General features: G+C 37.9%; 1 protein-coding gene across 2 annotated transcripts in view; it reads left to right on the top strand.

Moving 5' to 3' along the window:
- The first annotated feature begins 2,582 nt into the window (after positions 1–2,582).
- The window catches only part of CCDC66 (coiled-coil domain containing 66), a 60,995-nt gene continuing 44,848 nt past the window's right edge, over positions 2,583–18,729 (top strand). The window contains exons 1-7 of one of the 2 annotated variants that reach the window (XM_011998419.1): positions 2,583–2,680; positions 4,276–4,340; positions 4,990–5,015; positions 9,265–9,706; positions 11,758–11,923; positions 12,114–12,217; positions 14,256–14,377. In XM_011998419.1, the coding sequence (XP_011853809.1) occupies positions 2,670–2,680; positions 4,276–4,340; positions 4,990–5,015; positions 9,265–9,706; positions 11,758–11,923; positions 12,114–12,217; positions 14,256–14,377 (936 nt within the window). In that variant the 5' untranslated portion in view covers positions 2,583–2,669. The remainder of the gene's footprint in view (positions 2,681–4,275; positions 4,341–4,989; positions 5,016–9,264; positions 9,707–11,757; positions 11,924–12,113; positions 12,218–14,255; positions 14,378–18,729) is intronic. The other variant, XM_011998420.1, reaches the window with a different exon arrangement.

Raw genomic sequence — 18,729 nt, 5'->3', positions numbered from 1 at the left:
ACTAATACGACACTATCTTAATTACTGTAGCTTTATAGTAAATCTTGATGTTGGGTAGGGTCAGTCTTCTGACTTTGTTCATCTTAAATATTGTTTTGGCTGTTCTGGGTCTTTTGTCTTTCCATATTAACTTTAGATTTGGTTTGTTGATACCCACAAAATAACTTGCTGGAATTTTGATTGGCATCGTGTTGAATCTATAGATCAAGTTGGGAAGAACTGACATCTTCACAATACTGAGTCTTCCAATCTATAAACACAGAATATCTCTCCAATTATTTAGTTCTTTCTTTCATCAGTTTTGTAATTTTCCTCATATAGACTTTATATATATATATTGTTGGATCTATACCTAAGTATTTCATTTGATGGGATGCTAATGTGAATGGTATTGCGTTTTTAATTTCAGCTTTTATTTGTTGATTACTGACAAACAGGAAAGCAATTTAATACACATTAACCTTGCATTTTGCAATGCTGCTATACTCACTTATTAATTCCAGGAGGATTTTTTGTGGCTTCTTTCAGATTTTCTACAATCATGTCATCTGCAAACAAAGTTTTATTTCTTCCTTCCCAGTCTGTATACTTATTTCCTTTTCTTGTCTTAGCTAGGACTAAAGCTAAGTCTTAGGATTAGCTTAGACTTTCAGTGTGATCCTGAAAAGCAGTGATAAGCAGGGACATTCTTGCCTTGCTCTTGTTCCCGATCTCAGTGGAAAAGCTTCCACTTTTTCACTGTTAAGTGTGAGATTGGGTTCTAGGGGATTTTTTTTTTTTTTAAATAGAGATAGGGTCTCACTATGTTGCCCAGGCTGGTCTCGAACTCCTAGACTCAAGCAATCCTCCTGCCTTGACCTTCCAAAGTGCTGCAGTTACAGGCGTGAGCCACCGCACCTGGTCTCTTGGGGATTTTTTTTGTAGATATTGCTTATCAAGTTAAGGACAGTCTCCTATATTGAGAGATTTTAAGCAGCAGAGTGAATTAAGCAATTTCACGTTTTAGAAATAATTCTGGCTACAGGCTCACGCCTATAATCCCAGCACTTTGGGAGTCTGAGGGGGGACTCAGGAGTTTGAGACCAGCCTGGGCAACATAAAGAGACTCTGTCTCTACAAAAAAAATTTTTTTAAATTAACCAGGTGTAGTGGTGCATGCCTGTAGCCCTAGCTACTTGGGAGGCTAAGCCAGGAGGATCATTTAAAACCAGGAGTTTGAGGTTACAGTGTTATGATCGTACCAATGTAGTCAGCCTGGGTGACAGAGCAAAATCATGTCTCAAAAAAACAAAACAAAACAAAACAAAAAGACAGAAAAATCAAGTGTTGGGGTGAAGAAATTAGAACCCTCATATACACTGCTGGCAGAAATGTAAGGTGCTGCAACTTCTATGAAAACACTTTGGCAGTTTCTCGAAAAGTTAATCATAGAATTACCATGTGACCCAGTAATTCCACTCTTAGGTGTATACCAAGAAAATTGAAAATAAGGATTCAAACAGATACTTGTACATCAGTGTTCACTACAGCATTATTCACAATAATTAAAAGATGGAAACAACCCAGATGTCTATCAATGGATGAATGAGTAAACGAACTGTGGTATATATATACATAGAATGGAATACTATTCAATCATAAACAGTTATGAAACTCTGATACATACTACATGGATGCACCTTGAATACATTATGCTACATGAGAGAAGTCAGACACAAAAGGGCAAATATTGTATGATTTTACTTTTATGACATGAAATATTTATAATAGGCAAATTCCTAGCGACAGAAATAAGATTAGAGGTTTCTTAGGATTGAGGGGAGAGGAGAATGGGAAGTTATTGCTTAATGGGCACAGAATTTTTATTTAAGGGTATTAAAAAGGTTTTGAAAAAACATACTGGTGTATTCCACAACATTGTATCATGTAATTACCACTTGAAAATGGCAAAAAATAGCAAATTTTAACACATATATTACAATAAAAAAAAAGTAAAGGTTTGTCTAGCATTTAATAATATACCTTTCATTGTTTTTTTCTGGAAAGAGTGTGCAAAGATACTTAACAACCAAATGTAATGTGTGATCCTTGATTGGCTCTTGCTTTCTAAATAAAACGCCTATAAGATACTCTTAGGACAAGTGGGGGAAATTAAATCGGGAAGGGAAATTAGATACTATCATGAAATTAATGATCTTAGGTATAATAATGCTACTGTTGTTATATAGCAGAACATCTGTTCTTAGGAGATACATGCTGCAATGTTGAAGTGTTAAGCGTTACAATGTAACTTACTTTCAAATGGTGACCCAAAAAAGGGTGTGTATGTGTGTGTGTTGTGTGTGCGCGCGCGCGCCTTTTGCAAGGTTACAGTTGCGAGAAGCGTAGGTCTCCGCCACCGAAGCCTTAGACTCACAAGCCAGGTCAGGCCAAATTCCGCTGCGCGTAGGGAATCGGCACAATTGGGGCACAAACGGCGAACGCAGCAGTCGCCCTGGGAGCTCCGGCCCAGCTCAGCGCACCAGCCAGCATGCCCCATCCTGATTGGTCCACTTGCTCAGCTCGCCGGCACCCCTATATCCAATTAGCGTAGCGCTTGCTGAGCGGCGGCGGCAACCGACGTACACAAGGGGCTGGAGCGTTCTGTGGAGAAAGTGCGAGGTCAGGCCATGAACTTGGGGTAAGCTGGGGTAAGGAAGGTGGTCGTCAGCGGAAAGGGGGGCCATGTGTATCTGGGTTGTCCCTTGGAGTCTTTAGCGGAGAACGTTCCCAACCTGCGCCGCCGAGAGGGACACAGCCCAGTTCTCGGGTAGAAGAGCGAGGTAGACGGGTCGGCCCTTAGCGACTCCACAGACCTTACGTTTTCACTTAATGACTCGCATTAAAACTGCCCGTGATTTCCGTTTCGGTCCCTTATTTACCTCAGGATGGGGAGGGAAGAGAGCTGAGGAGGAAAGGAGAGAAATGACGAGACAGTTAGTGGAAGCGTGGAGGCTCCTGGGGAGGACTCCTGGCCCACGCCCCGGGTTCTTCGCCACCTTGTTTTTGGAGTCTTGCAGAATGTTGGAGCGCCCAGATTAGTTTTAGGTGCACGAGGCGGGGAACCAAGGCTTCTCAAGAAATCGATGTAGTACCAGTGCCTAACACCTAGTAGGCGCTCCTTACGTAGGGGTGAATAAATAAAAAGGACTGGTGCATGGTCTTAAATCACTCGCAGGTTTGATATTTTAAGATGAAAAGCCACCAAACTCACACTTAACTACACATCGTTCAGCAAATGTTGTTATGTTTTAGAATCTGAGGATATGGAAATAAATAAGATAGCGTGTCCCTTAAGGAGATTACAGTGTAGTGCGTCATTGAAGATACTTTACCATTCAAGGTCTTTTCTTTCTTGGTGACGTTTCACCAACATAAACATGATCTGTTCATAACCCTGCAATAGGGAAAGCCGTAAAACCTATTCTTTCCAGTGTTTTACCTTTAATAGTTGAGGTAATTTGATTTCCCCTACCTGAGCAGCACCGCAAATTTCGCATTCCTAATCAGACCTTTCCCAGCCTCTCTCTCCCTTGACTGGCTTGCTGGATTTAATTTTCTCTGAATTATGGACTGTATGTATGGGCTGCCATTTTTGTTTTCAGTGGAGTTTTAGGACCTTAACAGACATTCAAGTTTTGTTGGCAGTGCCTGCTGTTACTTTATGCCTTTGCTTTTGACATACACGTATAAATATACTAAATATCATACTAAATATCAATATGTATTATTTGAAATATTCAAAGTGGTACTCTTTGCTCAAGCAGTTACTAAACTTGATGGCGTTGTTAGTAGTCATTTACGATGCTCCAGCACTCCATAGAATGTGTTAGTCTTGAGTTCATTATGAAACTAATGAATGGTGGTTAAATATATCTTGCTCCTTTAACTTATGTGAGGCGTTTTGCTAACAGCATTATTTTTTCCAGTCTAGAATTATAAAAAAAAAAAAAGGTGGTATAACTGAATTGATAGTTTACCAATAACAAAATGAGGTTTCAGGTTAATGATAACAATGCTTGTATTATTGAAGAGTTTCAAGAATTTTCCCTGTAGTTGTGGGTTTTATCTTGGATTGCAAAACGTTTTTAATAAAAAAACTGGTTTGATGTGTACAAGATTTCTGCATAAATTCAAAATAATGGATTTATTGTCAAGGTTCAAATGAAAATTTCTGGTTATTTAAAATGTTGCGGTTTGTTAAAAATGAGAGACAACTTTCTTTTTTTATTGCAGAGATGGTTTAAAGCTTGAAACTGAATTACTGGATGGAAAAACCAAGCTAATATTGTCTCCATATGGTATGTTATGTTACAGAAATCTGAAATGTTAAATTTTAAATTCGTAAATAAAATTTATATTAGTTCAACCGACTTTTTGCTTGTAATAGAGTGATATTTAAATATTTTGAAAAAAGCTGTTTCCTCAAACTTCTTCAAATTTACTTCTAGCCAAATCGGATTACAACACTGCTTACTACTGTCAGTATTCGGACTCATAACATTTAATGTCCCAATGTAGTGCGTGTTCATTATATTTGCATATAGCAAATATCCTTATTGCCTGAGGAATAATACAAGTGAAATTTATGTAATTATGTTCTTTGCACGTAAAGAATGTATCATTTGAGAAAAGTTTATAATAAGACCACAGTAAAATGCTAAAGTCACTTTTAGTATTCGTTTTTAATCTCAGTGTACTTTGGTATCTTCTCCTTCGCATTTTTTTCTGTTTATATTTTTCCTTGGAAAGATAAAAACAAAAATAAAATAGAAGTAAATACTTGAACTGGATTAGGAAAGAACACTCAGTCAAGATCTAAAGTTAGTGCTTTCGAGGATAATGTTGCCACTTTAAAATCTTACAACAATATTAATTACAGTTTTCTTGCATGACCACCTTAGTATGTTTTTGGTGGACAGTTGAGTAATTTTTTTTTTTCTTTTGTAGAACGTAAATCAAAAATTTCTGTGAAGGTAAGCCATATGACTTTGACCTGACATGTTTTTGAATGTAAAATGCAGTTTTCTTTACAGTGGTTAGAAAATAATTCCTGGGAAATATCAAGTGTTGTGAGGGATTTGGAATTATAGTGAGAAGTTATTTTCTTGCTTTCAGATTGGTCCTTTCACAGAAATTGAATCATTTTAGGTTTAAAAAGCCCAATAGAACCTCTTCCTCTAGGTAAGTGCTATTCAGTAAAGCGTCTGTATTAATGGAAGTGTTCATTAATAAAGTCATTATTATCGAATATGGAAGCCACTAGTCATGTGTAGTTATTGAGCACTTAAAATGTAGCTAGTATGACTGAGCAACTGAATTTCTGATTTCCATTAATTTTTAATGAAATTTAATGGATAATGGACTGTACTGGACAGTGCAGCTCCAGAGATCTTTAAAAATAGATATTCAGACTTTAAGCAAATGTTTTTTCTTTTCATACTCAAAGTCCATTTGCCCACACCAAAGGGGAAATTTTTTTTTTTTTTTTTGAGACGGAGTCTCGCTTTGTCACCCAGGCTGGAGTGCAGTGGCCCGATCTCAGCTCACTGCAAGCTCCGCCTCCCGGGTTCACGCCATTCTCCTGCCTCAGCCTCCCCAAAGGGGAAATTTAATTCACAAATTGTAGCATGCATTTAGCTTTTTCCTTTAAAAGGTTGCACTTGAGCTTAAGGGTAGTTTTCCTTTTAAATTATTTTCCCTTATCAGGAATCTATTGTGCTTTTCTTCTGCAAAATACATTATCACTATGTTTATTTTAATTTTTGAGACAGAGTCTCATTGTGTCACCCAGGTTGGAGTGTAGTGGCATAATCATGGCTGCATATCTTCCTCCTCCAGCCTCCTGAGTAGCTGGGACCATGTGCATGAGCCACCATGCCCGGCTAATGTTTTAAATTTTTAGTAGAGATGGAATCTCATTATGTTGCATAGGCTGGAATTATCATTAAAAAAATTTTTTTGAGGTTAGGCATGGTGGCTTACGCCTATAATCCCAGCACTTTGGGAGGCCAAGGTGGGTGGATCACCTGAGGTCGGGAGTTCAAGGCCAGCCTGGCCAACACGGTGAAACCCCATCTCTGCTAAAAATACAAAAATTAGCCAGGCATGGTGGTGCTAGTCCCAGTTACTTAGGAGGCTGAGGCAGAAGAATCACTTGAACCCTGGAGATGGAGGTTGTAGATCGAGATCACACCACTAGTGAGCCGAGATCGCACCACTACACTCCAGCCTGGGCAACAGAGCAAAATTCCTTCTCAAAAAACAAAAACCAAAAAAGCCAACTTTTTTGATACTTCTACTTTTCTTGTTACCTATTTCTTTTTTAATTTTTAGATTAATATCAGTAGGAATTTATCTTCTCCTCTTCCATAATTTACTACAGCCCCCTTTTCTTTTATCTTTACAGTGTCTTAAAGTCTTTACTTGTCTGTGGATAGAACCCAGTTTGGATGTTGTATCACTTTGCCCTTCAACTCTAAGCCCTTGATGGCTTTACTTGCAGGTTTAATCAAGGTGAAGAAGTTGCTGGAGTACCCAAAATATCCCTCAATAAATAGGTGAAGATGATCAGAACAATTCCACAAGCTACATATAAAAATTGTTTCTCTTTCTCTATCATATAGTTATATACCCTGTATGCTCCCCTAATCACAGACTACAGATTGTATGTTATTCCTACCCCTTTCCCTATTAAAAATTGCAACTAACTGCTGTTATTTGAAACACATTTACAAATACAGTGGCCTTTATCAAGTACCTAGATGAAAAGCTATTTGTAATGGTTGATTTTTATCTTCTCCAGGCTGATTTGTTACAGAAGCCACATTTGTGAAGACATTTTATTGTCATTTTAACCAACTCAAAATATCTGAAGATCCCTTTTATAAGCCTATAATGAACAGAATTACTAGTCTTGGATTTTTGGTAGGCCTATAATAAAGTTACTAGTTTTGGACTTTTGATTACTAGACTTTTAATTTTTAATTAAGAAATTCTATCAGCTGTCAAGAGGTGTTTTAGGATTTTTTTTTTTAAGAGTAACTAATATGTTCTCAACTAATGTTGAGCCTAAATTGTTTACTGCTTTAAAGCAAATTGGGTTTATCCCTATTGCATTTGGGGCTTCAAAATACTGATGCAACCTAAGTTTCCCTTCTGTATTGATTGTTTTCAAGTTTATCTTCCCATATTGATAGAGGTTACAGAGATCCTTCTCATTTCTTTTTGCTCTTCACAGACTATAAACACCAAAATCAGTAGTATTTTCTTCCTTTTTTGTTTTGTTTTTTAGTTTCCCAAATTTCACAGTTCGGCAGCTAGATGTTGAATTCTCTTTTCTGCAAGTTATTCATGAATTCTGTCTGCATAGTGCTTTTCTTTGTTCCTTCTAATGGGGTAAGCTCCTGAGTTACTACAACACCAAAAGTCTTTTTTCTCTTTTTTCCCATTTCCCACTGGTTGAATTATTGTAATCTCCATAGTGTGTTCTTTAAACACAGCTGAACTCTATCTCATTATCATCAAGTTCAACATATATGTGGTCAAAGTGCTTTCCTAATTCTATCAAAATCTGTGCATTTTTCTTTTTTCTTTTTTTTTCTTTTTTCAGACAGGCTCTCTCTCTTTGTCCAGGCTGGAGTGCAGTGGAACAATTATGGCTCACTGCAGCCTCAACTTCCTGGGCTCAAGGGATCCTCCTGCCTCAGCCTCCCAAGTAGCTAGGACTACAGGCACATACCCACACCACCATGCTCAGTTAATTTTTTAAAATTTTTTGTATAGACGGGAGTCTTCCTGTGTTGCCCAGGCTTGTCTCAAATTCCTGGGCTCAAGCGATCCTCCTGCCTCATCGTCCCAGAGTGCTGGGATTATAGGTGTGAGCTGCTGTGCCTAGCCTCTCCTACATTTTTCTTCAGTCCATGGTAATGAAGTAAACTTGGTTACTTGCCTAATTTCTTAGGTTTATAGGAAGAGAAATGGGAAACTACACATAGTCCAGTGTCATAAGTAATTTATTAAAATAATGGATTCTAAAACTCTTACACTTAAAATAGTCTCAAAGATTAGTTGAACTATAAAACAATAAAAAAATTTTTATGAGTATGTCTGCATGTGAGAATCAGTGACATACTAAAAGGTATTTGTAACATTAGTGCTAGGTAGCACATTTTATATGTATATTTTTTGTTTGTTTGTTTTAGAGATGAAGTTTCGCTGTTGTTGCCCAGGCTGGAGTGCAGTGGCATGATCTCGGCTCACTGCAACCTCCGCCTCCTGGGTTCAAGCAATTCTCTTGCCTCAGCCTCTTGAGTAGCTGGGATTACAGGCACCTACCACCACGCCCAGCTATGTTTTTTGTATATTTTTTTTTTAGTAGAGATGATGTTTTACCATGTTGGCCAGGCTGGCCTTGAACTCCTGACTTCAGGCAGTCCACCCACCTCGGCCTCCCAAAGTGCTGGGATTACAGGTGTGAGCCACTGCACCCAGTCCACATTTTATATTTAAAAATGTTACTTTTCTCTGATTTGTACTGGTCTTGGGATCCTGGCCCCATATAAATTGTGAAGTCAGCTGATATTAAACAAGTCCATTGAACATTGTCTTTATAATAATGAAAAATGGCTGGGCATAGTGGCTCACGCCTGTAATCCCAGCACTTTGGGAGGCCAAGGCGGGTGGATCACCTGAGGTTAGGAGTTTGAGACCAGCCTGGCTAAGAAATCCCGTCTCTACTAAAAATACAAAATTAGCCAGGTGTGGTGGTGGGCACCTGTAATCCCAGCTACTCAGCTGGCTGAGGCGGGAGAATTCTTCAACCTGGGAGGTGGAGGTTGCAGTGAGCTGAGATCGTGCTGTTGCACTCCAGCCTGGGCAACAGAGTGAAACGCTGTGTCAAAAGAAAGTAGTTAAAAAAATTTTTTTAATTAAAAAAAAGAAAAGAGGTAATGTAGGTGGTATAATCTAATGACACTAGATTCAAAGCTGGAGTATAGTGGAGTTGTCCTATAACAACTATAATAAAAGTTCCTGAAGTAAGATAATTTCTAGTTGTTGATGAAGATTTGGAAGTATTAAGAGTTAGTTTCTTATGGTTATATTACCTAAATAGCAAAATGGAAAAAAGTTTAGAGGACTGATTTATCACAGATCATATAAATAAAGATAATTGTTGATTTTTCTTGGACAGTTATAAAGAATAAGCTTCTGGTGTTTTAACAGATGGGAAATAAGACCAAGATTGCAAAATGTCCTTTAAGAACAAAAACTGGGCACATTCTAAAATCAACACAAGATACTTGTATAGGAAGTGAAAAACTTTTGCAAAAGAAGACAGTTGGTTCAGAAACATCACAGGCAAAAGGTGAAAAAAATGGAATGACTTTTTCATCCATTAAGGATTTATGTAAACAATGTGTAGATAAAGACTGTCTTCATATCCAGAAAGAGATTTCACCTGCAACCCCTAATATACAGAAGACTAGAAACACCGTAAATACATCTCTAGTAGCTAAACAGAAGCCTCACAAAAAACACATCACAGCTGAAAACATGAAGAGCAGTTTGGTGTGTCTAACACAAGACCAACTACAACAGATTTTGATGACTGTAAGCCAAGGAAATAGATCTCTTTCCCTGACTGAGAATGGAAAGGAGGCAAAAAGTAAGATTTTTCTAAAGTTTTCATGAATTTTGATTTTTTCAGTGTGTGTTTTAGAATGTCAGATTCATTGGGTTTTATGTAACTGTGACTCTTAAATTCTAATTTAACCTGTCAATCTATTAAAATAATTGTTCTTTTAGAGGACTTTCTCTGATGTGCAAAATTATTTTTATAGTTGTGCCATATTTTAAGGTTAGTGCTCAGAATATTAAGAAACCCAGTTTCTGTGGATTTTAGAAAAAATGTTAGTACAAAAAACTATTATATTTATTTTAGAATATAGGAAGCTTTACTCATATTTAAAATAGTTATATGAAACATTGTTAAGAAAAAAACCCATTATGGTATTTCCAGTGAAAATTAAGGAAACTTTACTATGACTATTTGACTTGAGTTGCTGAAAAACACTGCTTTCCTGGCTGCTGCATTTAATCTTCCTGTTCCTCATTCCATGCTAAGAATTGGCAGTACTTTTTTTAAAAAACAAAGTTAACACAGATTTGGAACAAACAGTAGAGTGTTACAAGCCTTCTCTTTCACAAGTCCTGGCATTGCATCATGTTTTTAAAAGCCTTCTAATTTCCACTTTGGGATAAGGAATTGCGAATATGAAGACAATAGAAATATCTAAAATTTTATTAGGCAATAGTGAAATAAATAAAAAATTAACAGTTCACATGGAGAGGCCCCACAAATGGTTTGGGGACCCAGTAACTCCTGTATATTCCCATGATACTCAAGATGGAATTCTTTACTCTCTTGTTATAGATTATTCTTGGTAAAATGAGGGAGCTGGATTTTGTCTTTAGGGCTAAAATTCTAGCAACAACCTGCTTATTAGGCATAATGAGAGATCATATCAACAAAGTTAAAAGCAGAATTTGCCTAATCATATAGACATTCATATTAAGTATGCTTTCTCTTCATTGGGAGAACTAGCACATTCAAAAGAAATCAGAACATTTCTTGAGCCAGCCCATGAGCCCTCTGTAAAACATCTGATTTTGATATTATGGCTGGGACATAGAGACAATTCATGAAAAGGTTTTCCACTGATTTCACAGCTAAATAAGAAAAGTAATGTCAAGGTAATGAGTATTTATCAAGATATTTGTATTTATTCCCCTTTAGATTGTGATTTGTGTTATAATTTTTATTTATTTATTCATTTTTTGAGATGGAATCTCGCTGTGTCGCCCAGGCTGGAGCGCAGTGGCGCGATCTCGGCTCGCTGCAAGCTCTGCCTCCCGGATGCACGCCATTCTCCTGCCTCAGCCTCCCAAGTAGCTGGGACTACAGGCACCCGCCACCACACCCGGCTAATTTTTTGTATTTTTAGTAGAGTCAGGGTTTCACGTTGTTTGCCAGGATGGTCTAGATCTCCTGACCTCATGATCCACCCGCCTCGGGCTTCCAAAGTGCTGGGATTACAGGCGTGAGCCACTGCGCCCGGCCAGTTTTTATTTTTAAAAGCATGTTGGCAAGAGGAAATGGAGATTTGTTTTCTGTTGTTGCTAGCTTGTTTTCTTCCTTATTTGATATAAGAAACTGTAGGACTGTGGTCATGAGCAAGCCATTTAACCTCTGGGCTTCAGTTTCCTTTTTTTTTTTTTTTTGAGGTGGGATCTGGCTGGAGTGCAGTGGCACAATCTCCACTCACTGAAACCTCCACCTCTTGGGCTTAACCCATCCTCCCACCTCAACCTCCCAAATAGCTAGGACTACAGGCACGTGCCACCACATCTATCTAATTTTTGTATTTTTTGTAGAGACGGGGTTTTGTCATGTTGCCCAGGCTGATCTTTAACTCATGAGCTTAAGCAATCTGCCCGCGTCAGCCTTCCAAAGTTCTGGGACTACAGGTGTGAGCCACCACACCCTGCTTCCTTTTTTCTTTTTGACGGGAAGGGAAGCTTAAAGCCACCTCAAGAATTGTTTTGAGAGTTAATTTAAGTAACGTATAAGACATGTAAGAACTGTATAGCACTATGTCAAGTATTAAAATAGATGTAATTTAGTGGTAATTTTAAAACTTGTATTTTACCTCCTAGGTCAATATAGTCTACATTTAAACAGTATCTCTAATCAGCCAAAGGATGAGAATATTATGGGATTATTCAAAAAAACTGAAATGGTTTCATCTGTCCCAGCTGAAAGTAAATCTGTCTTAAATGAACATCAGGATACATCTAAGCAGTGTGAGCAAAAAATTGCCATGTATGTAACTCCTGTCTGTTACTATTGTGTGGTCATCTTTGGAATATGGTTTTGCTTTTCCTTTACTTGCATGTGAAATAGTTACTCTGAATACTTAGAGCTATTTAAAAGCTTATTACTTAATATTTATGGAGTCAGTTGTATAGAAATGTATGATACAGTTTCTATTATCTTTTGTGTTTTACCTTAGAGAGAATGAATGGAAACCAGCTGATATATTCAGTACTCTGGGGGAAAGGGAACGTGATAGAAGTTCGTTGGAAGCAAAAAAAGCCCAGTGGAGGAAAGAGCTAGGTAGGTAACTTTTATACCTTTATTATAGTTTTATTGGGTTAAAGAATATGTATTGAAGCCGGGCGCAGTGACTCACACCTGTAATCCCAGCACTTTGGGAGGCTGAGGCGGGCGGATCAGGAGGGCAAGAGATCGAGACCACCCTGGCCAATATGGTGAAATCCCATCTCTACTAAAAATATAAAAATTAGCTGGACGTGGTGGTGTGCGCCTATAGTCCCAGCTACTTGGGAGGCTGAGGCAGGAGAATTGCTTGAAATTACAGATTTCTGTTATAGTCTTGAAATTTCGTTAGTGACTAAGAAATATCCATTACTTCTTTGACTAAACTTGGGGTCTGCATATCACAATTTGCAAAAATGTGTGACCTAGCAGTTGTATTTCTTAAGAATAGCTATGCCAAAGGCATGAGATGGGCTTCACTCTAGTTGAAAAACTAGTAAGTCTTGTGAGGCCATCACTAACTTGACTGGGATGGGTGACATAGAAAAAGAGATAAGCAAAACCAGGTGAGTGGCTCACATGTAATCCCAGCACTTTGGAAAGCCGAGGTGGGAGGATTGCTTGAGGCCAGGGGTTCAACATCCGCCTGCTGGAGCAACAGAGCGAGACCCCATCTCTACAAAAAAAAGAAAAAGAACTACTTGGAAATGACCGGAATGTTTTGTGCTTTAATCATTTTTGTTGTTGTTGTTGTTTTGAGATGGAGTTTCATTCTTGTTGCCCAAGCTGGAGTGCAATGACGCCATCTCAACTCACTGCAGTCTCCTCTTGCTGGGTTCAAGTGATTCTCCTGCCTCAGCCTCCTGAGTAGCTGGGATTACAGGCGCCCACCACCATGCCCAACTTACTTTTTTGTATCTTTAGTAGAGATGGGGTTTCACCATGTTGGCCAGGCTGGTCTCGAACTCCTGACGTGAGGCGATCGGCCTGCCTTGGCCTCCCAAAGTGCTGGGATTACAGTCATGAGCCACCACACCCGGCCTTATGCTTTAATAATTTTAAAACTCAGTTTACTTTTTTTTTTAAATTTGTCTCAGTAAAGCGCCTCTATTTAAGTCATGTTTCCAGTAACATTCTTGGAATTTAAATTTATATATCATTGAATTTTGTATTTAAAGAACTGTTCATTGGGGGTTTAGTTTTGACTATATCTGTCAGACACAGGATTTTACGTTTTTTACTTGTCAGCAATTAAATAATAGCTAACATTTATTGAATATTTACTTTGTGCCAAGCCCTATATTGAGATAGGCACTAGTATTATCCCCATTTTATAGAAGAAACCAAGGCTTAGAAAGTTTACCAGCGGTTGGCCGGGTGCGGTGGGCTCACGCCCGTAATCCCAGCATGTTGGGAGGCTGAGGCAGGTGGATCACAAGGTCAGGAGATAGAGACCATCCTGGCCAACATGGTGAAACCCTGTCTCCACTAAAATACAAAAAATTAGCCGGCTGTGGTGATGTGCTCCTGTAGCCCCAGCTACTTGGAAGGCTGAGGCAGGGGAATCGCTTGAACCCGGGGAGGCGGAGATTGCAGTGAGCTGAGATCGCGCCATTGCAGTCCAGCCTGGTGACAGAATGAGACTCTATATCAAAAAAAAAAAAAAAAAAAAAGCTTACCAGCAGCTTGCTAACAGTCACATAGCTAGGAAATTCTTGAACTTGAATTTTAACCCATAGTTCTCTACTTCAGAATTCTAGCTTTTAATTCTCTTAATAATAATTGAATGAACATTACAGGAAACTAGAACCTCATGATAATTGACAAAATATAAAATAAGTTATTCCAAAAAAATTGCTCCTTATTGGTAATTGTGATAATGAAATTGTACCATACTTAACTTTGGTTCTGATTAAATTTTTTCTTATTCTGTGTCCCTAAAAAATTATTCTCTACTTCGTGAGTTAATCTCCTTCCTAAAAAAAAGTTTTGATTAGATCCGTATTGGTATCTGCATTAAGAAAGTCATGATTTGTTTACATGGTTCTTTTTTTACAGTTTTTGTACATGTTTTTAAAAAGGACATTATTTACAGATGAACAGGTTGCTCTAAAGAAGAAAGAAAAAGAAGTTTCTGAAAAATGGAATGATCCTTGGAAAAAATCTGAAAGTGATAAAATAATATGGGAAAAACTTCAAATTCTTGACCAATCTAGGGTAAGACATCTTAATTGCAATTTTTAAAATGCTAAGCAGTGTTCATATTACAGAATTTATTTTTAAAGCTTATTAAAAAAAAAAGTTTTTTGTTTTTTTTTTTTTTGAGACGGAGTTTATCTCTTGTTGCCCAAGCTAGAGTGCAGTGGCACAATCTCAGCTTGCTGCAACCTACCCCTCCCGGGCTTAAGCAATTCTCCTGCCTCAGCCTCCCGAGTAGCTGGGACTATAGGTACTAACCACCACGACCAGCTAATTTTTTGTATTTTTAGTAGAGATGGGATTTCACCACATTACCCAGGATGGTCTCGAACTCCTGGCCTCATGTGATCTGCTGGCCCCGACCTCCCAAAGTGCTGGGATTACAGGCATGAGCCACCGCGCCCAGCCTATTTTAAAAAACTTGTCATATTGTTGGGTTTGTGTGTGTGTGTGTGTGTGTGTGTTTTTTTTTTTTTTTAAAGGAACAGGGTCTTGCTCTGTTGCTCGGGCAGGAGTGCAGTGGTGAAATCGTAGTTCCCTGGAGCCTTGAACTCCTGGACTGAAGGGATCCTCTTGCCTCTGCCTCCCAAATGGCTGGTACTACAGGTGCACTCCACCATGCCCAGCTAATTAAAAAAAAAATTTTTTTTAGAGACAGGGTCTCACTGTGTTGCCCAGGCTAGTGTCGAACTTCTGACCCCAAGTGATCCTCCCACCTTGGCCTCTTGAGTAGCTGGGATTGTAGGTGTGAGCCACTGGGCCTGGCTCATAATAGTGTTTTAAAACAGTGTTATTTTGAATTTAATTATGACCTCAACCGGTCTCTATTTACATTCTCTAAGTTGTCTCGTTGTCATTAGGTGAGTGTAGAGGCTCCCAAGCACCTCCTTTGGAGTCTTATAAAGGAGGTCTGCAATTTTTGAAGTGAATACAAAACTCTGCCACTAACTATGTGTAAGTGTTTAGCTATCAAATATACGCATATGCCAAGTGTGCCTTGTGTAGTGCTTTTGTGATTTTTAAATTTTATCTGTGGTAATTTTGGGTAAAGAAACAGTGTCACTGTTTTTCTATTGATTTTTATACTTCTGCTAGCTCTTCAAGCATTCTATCACAGTCTCCTAGCCAGGTGATGGTGGGCCAAGCTGATGGGGCATTCACTACTTAGAGCTAGTCAGACTTCAGCGGTAAGTCCTAAGTGTCAGTACTTTGGATATTTAAATCTTTTAGTGTTTGACCTCTAACCTATTTTCCTTGAAGGAGAGAATCTTAAGTCCTACTTATTTTTAGTTATCAGTTAATTTTTACTTGAGTGTATTATGCTTCATTCGCCTTCATTTCTTTTTTACATTTATTTCCCTTCCTCCTTGTGAACATTTACATTTTAGCAAATGTATTCTGAAAATAATGCAGTGACCTAAAGGGATGGTTCTCCTAAAGATATGATTCTGGTGGTAGATACTTTTGGCACTGTGGCCTAATTAGGTAAATTTCTTATACAACCACTTCAAGTTAATTTTTTTGCATGGCTGTGTGTTCTGCTTCGTGTAGAGCTGACTTGCCTACATTGAATACTTTTGTTGTCTGTTGATAATTTTACATTAACAAAAGGAATGAAATCTGAATTGCATTTGCCCACAATCCCAAAAGCACTTTGACTGAAAAGGCAATAAGGTTGTCTTGGTAGAACTCATTTTGGAAAATTCTATAGCTCTGGGTGATAATTTTAAGTGTGTAAAGTTTAGAAGTTGTATGCAGACACCGTTAAAAACTGTAGCTAAAACTAAGTTTTCATGAAATTGGTGAGGATCAGTTGTTGGCTTTTATTTTCAACATCAGGATAAAAAATCTGTAATGCTAAAAATGTTAATTTCAGTTGCCAAATTTTCAGTTGAAATGTCAATATATAATTTATTATTTCTTACTTTGCATGGCTTTTTAGGTCATTTATTATCTGGGGATAATCCATATCATGATTGTTAATGCAAGTAAAGAACCATTTGAGGTGACTTTTAGGTTTTAAAATATTTCGTATGTATTTTTCAATGATAGTATTTGTCAGCTGATGAAATGATGAGGCTCATGAATTTGGAAAGGAGAACTGTATTTCTCATCAGTGGTTGCAACCTGCAGCATGGCCATTCTGACAGGCTGGGAAGCATAGCCTTTGGCGGGCCAAGAGGCAAAAACTTCAAGGTGGTGGGGAAGGGAACAGGAATTTATGCTGAGTGAAGTGGCTGAATATACATATTTAATAAGCTATACGAGGAGTCATGAATATTTATGAAAGGAGAAAGACGCATACACAATTGAGTTTTATGCCCCTTCATGGGTCCCATGTACAAAAAATGGCAGTGTTGGCATGATCCAAGGGTAGAGTTTTCAGCCCTCTGACATCAAAAAGTGAAGCAGAGGACACAAACCTTTTGGCCAGAAGCATCAAGTGGTTGGTTGGTGTCAGTGCTGGCATCTTTTGAAGGGCTGGTTTCTGTTTAGCCTTTAGGCTAAATCGTGGCTAGCCAGGGAGGGAGGAGGTATAATGTGGTGTGTCTGATTCCCCCATCCACTTATGGCCAAGAACTCAGTTTTCAAGGCACTTTTGGGTCCCCTTGGCCAAGAGATGATCCATTCAGTTAGTTGGGGGACTTAGAATTTTACTTTTATTCCTCATGTGTATCTTTTTTTAAATAATAAAAAATCCCAGTAAAGTTGTTTTAAAAATTTTTGGAAACAAAAGTTGTGGGGGTTTATGATGGGTGGACTAGAAAATGAGACACATGCAATATCCAGGACTGGACAACCAAGAGTTAAAAGAGTATGATTACTGGCTCATTTTTTTTTACTATTTAAATGCAGTTTTTATGTATTTGCATGTGATTGTGGTACAAAATTGGAGAGATGTTATTGAGGGAAAAGGAATTTGCTGTGTAACAAAAAAGCCCTCTTCTCAAATACCTTAGAGCAGTTGTTTTCAGAAATCCCAGCTGTAGCCACAACTATTTATACTATTTGAATAACCTAGTTGGCCTCTTTATGTAATTGGGAGAGAAAGAAGTTTGGTTGTAGGCAGTCACCAAAGCTTTGATTGTTAAGACATGAGGTAATGCATATAAAGTGCTTAGAATAGTGACTGATAACAGAACAAATGCTAATGAAGTTTTGTTCTACTTATAATTTAAAGAGTTGGGGGTCTCACTTTGTTTCCCAGGCTGAACAGGTGCAGTCATGTTGCACTCCAGCCTCGAACTCCTGGGTTCAAGTGATCCTCCTGTCTCAGCCTCTGACTGGCTTATTTCACTTAGCGTAATGTCCTCAAGGTTTACCCATACTGTAGTATGTGTCAGAATTTCATTTCTTTTTAATGCTAAATAACATCTATTGTATGTATATACCATGTTTTCTTTATCCATTAATCCATGGGTAGAAATCTGGATTGTTTCTACCTTTTGGCTATTGGGAATAATGCTGCTATGAACATTGGTGTATAAATAATCTTTCTGAGTTCCTGCTTCAGTTCTTTTGGGTATGTACTCAGAAGTGGAATTGCTAGATTGTGTGGTAATTTTTAAATTTTTTATGTTAAATTTTTACCAATTTTAATTTTGTAGTTTTGTGTTAAAGGATTACACTGCTTTCCACAGCAGCTGTACCATTGTATATTTCCATCAACAGTGCACTGTGTTTCAATTTCTCCACATCCTCACCAACACTTATTTTCTGATTTATTGACAGTATCCATCCCAATGGTTGTGAAATGGTATCATTGTGGTTTTGATTTGCATTTCCCAGTGATTACTGATATGGAACATTTTCCCACATATTTATTGGCTATTTGCACATCTTTGGAGAAATGCCTATTGAGATCCTTTGCCCATTTTAATCAGGTTTTTTTGGGGTTTTTTTGTTGTTGTTGAGTTGTAGGAGTTATATATTTTGTATGATAATCCCTTATCCAGATATATGATTCACAACTATTTTCTCCTATTCTGTGAGTTACTTTTTCACATTCTTGATAATAGTCTTTAATTTTGATGAAGTCCATTTTATCTCTTTTCTTTTGTTGCCTGTGTTTTTGGTGTCTTATCAAAGAAATCATTGCCAAGTCTGATAATCAGACTGTATTTTCTTCTAAGAGTTTTCTAGTTCTAGCTCTTATGTTTAGGTCTTTGATCTATTTTAAGTTTTCTATATGGTGTAAGGTTATAAATAGCTCTTAATATTTTGAGGTATGTCCCATCAATACCTAGTTTATTGAGAGTTTTTAGCATGAAGAGCTGTTGAATTTTGTCAAAGGCCTTTTCTGCATCTATTGAGATAATCATGTGGTTTTTGTCTTTGGTTCTGTTTATATGCTGGATTACGTTTACTGA

The sequence above is a fragment of the Mandrillus leucophaeus genome, unplaced genomic scaffold (assembly GCF_000951045.1).
Source record: "Mandrillus leucophaeus isolate KB7577 unplaced genomic scaffold, Mleu.le_1.0 Scaffold57, whole genome shotgun sequence".
NCBI lineage: Eukaryota > Metazoa > Chordata > Mammalia > Primates > Cercopithecidae > Mandrillus > Mandrillus leucophaeus.
The sequence above is the reverse complement of the archived record's forward strand: the minus strand, read 5'-3'. Positions and strand labels throughout refer to the sequence as shown.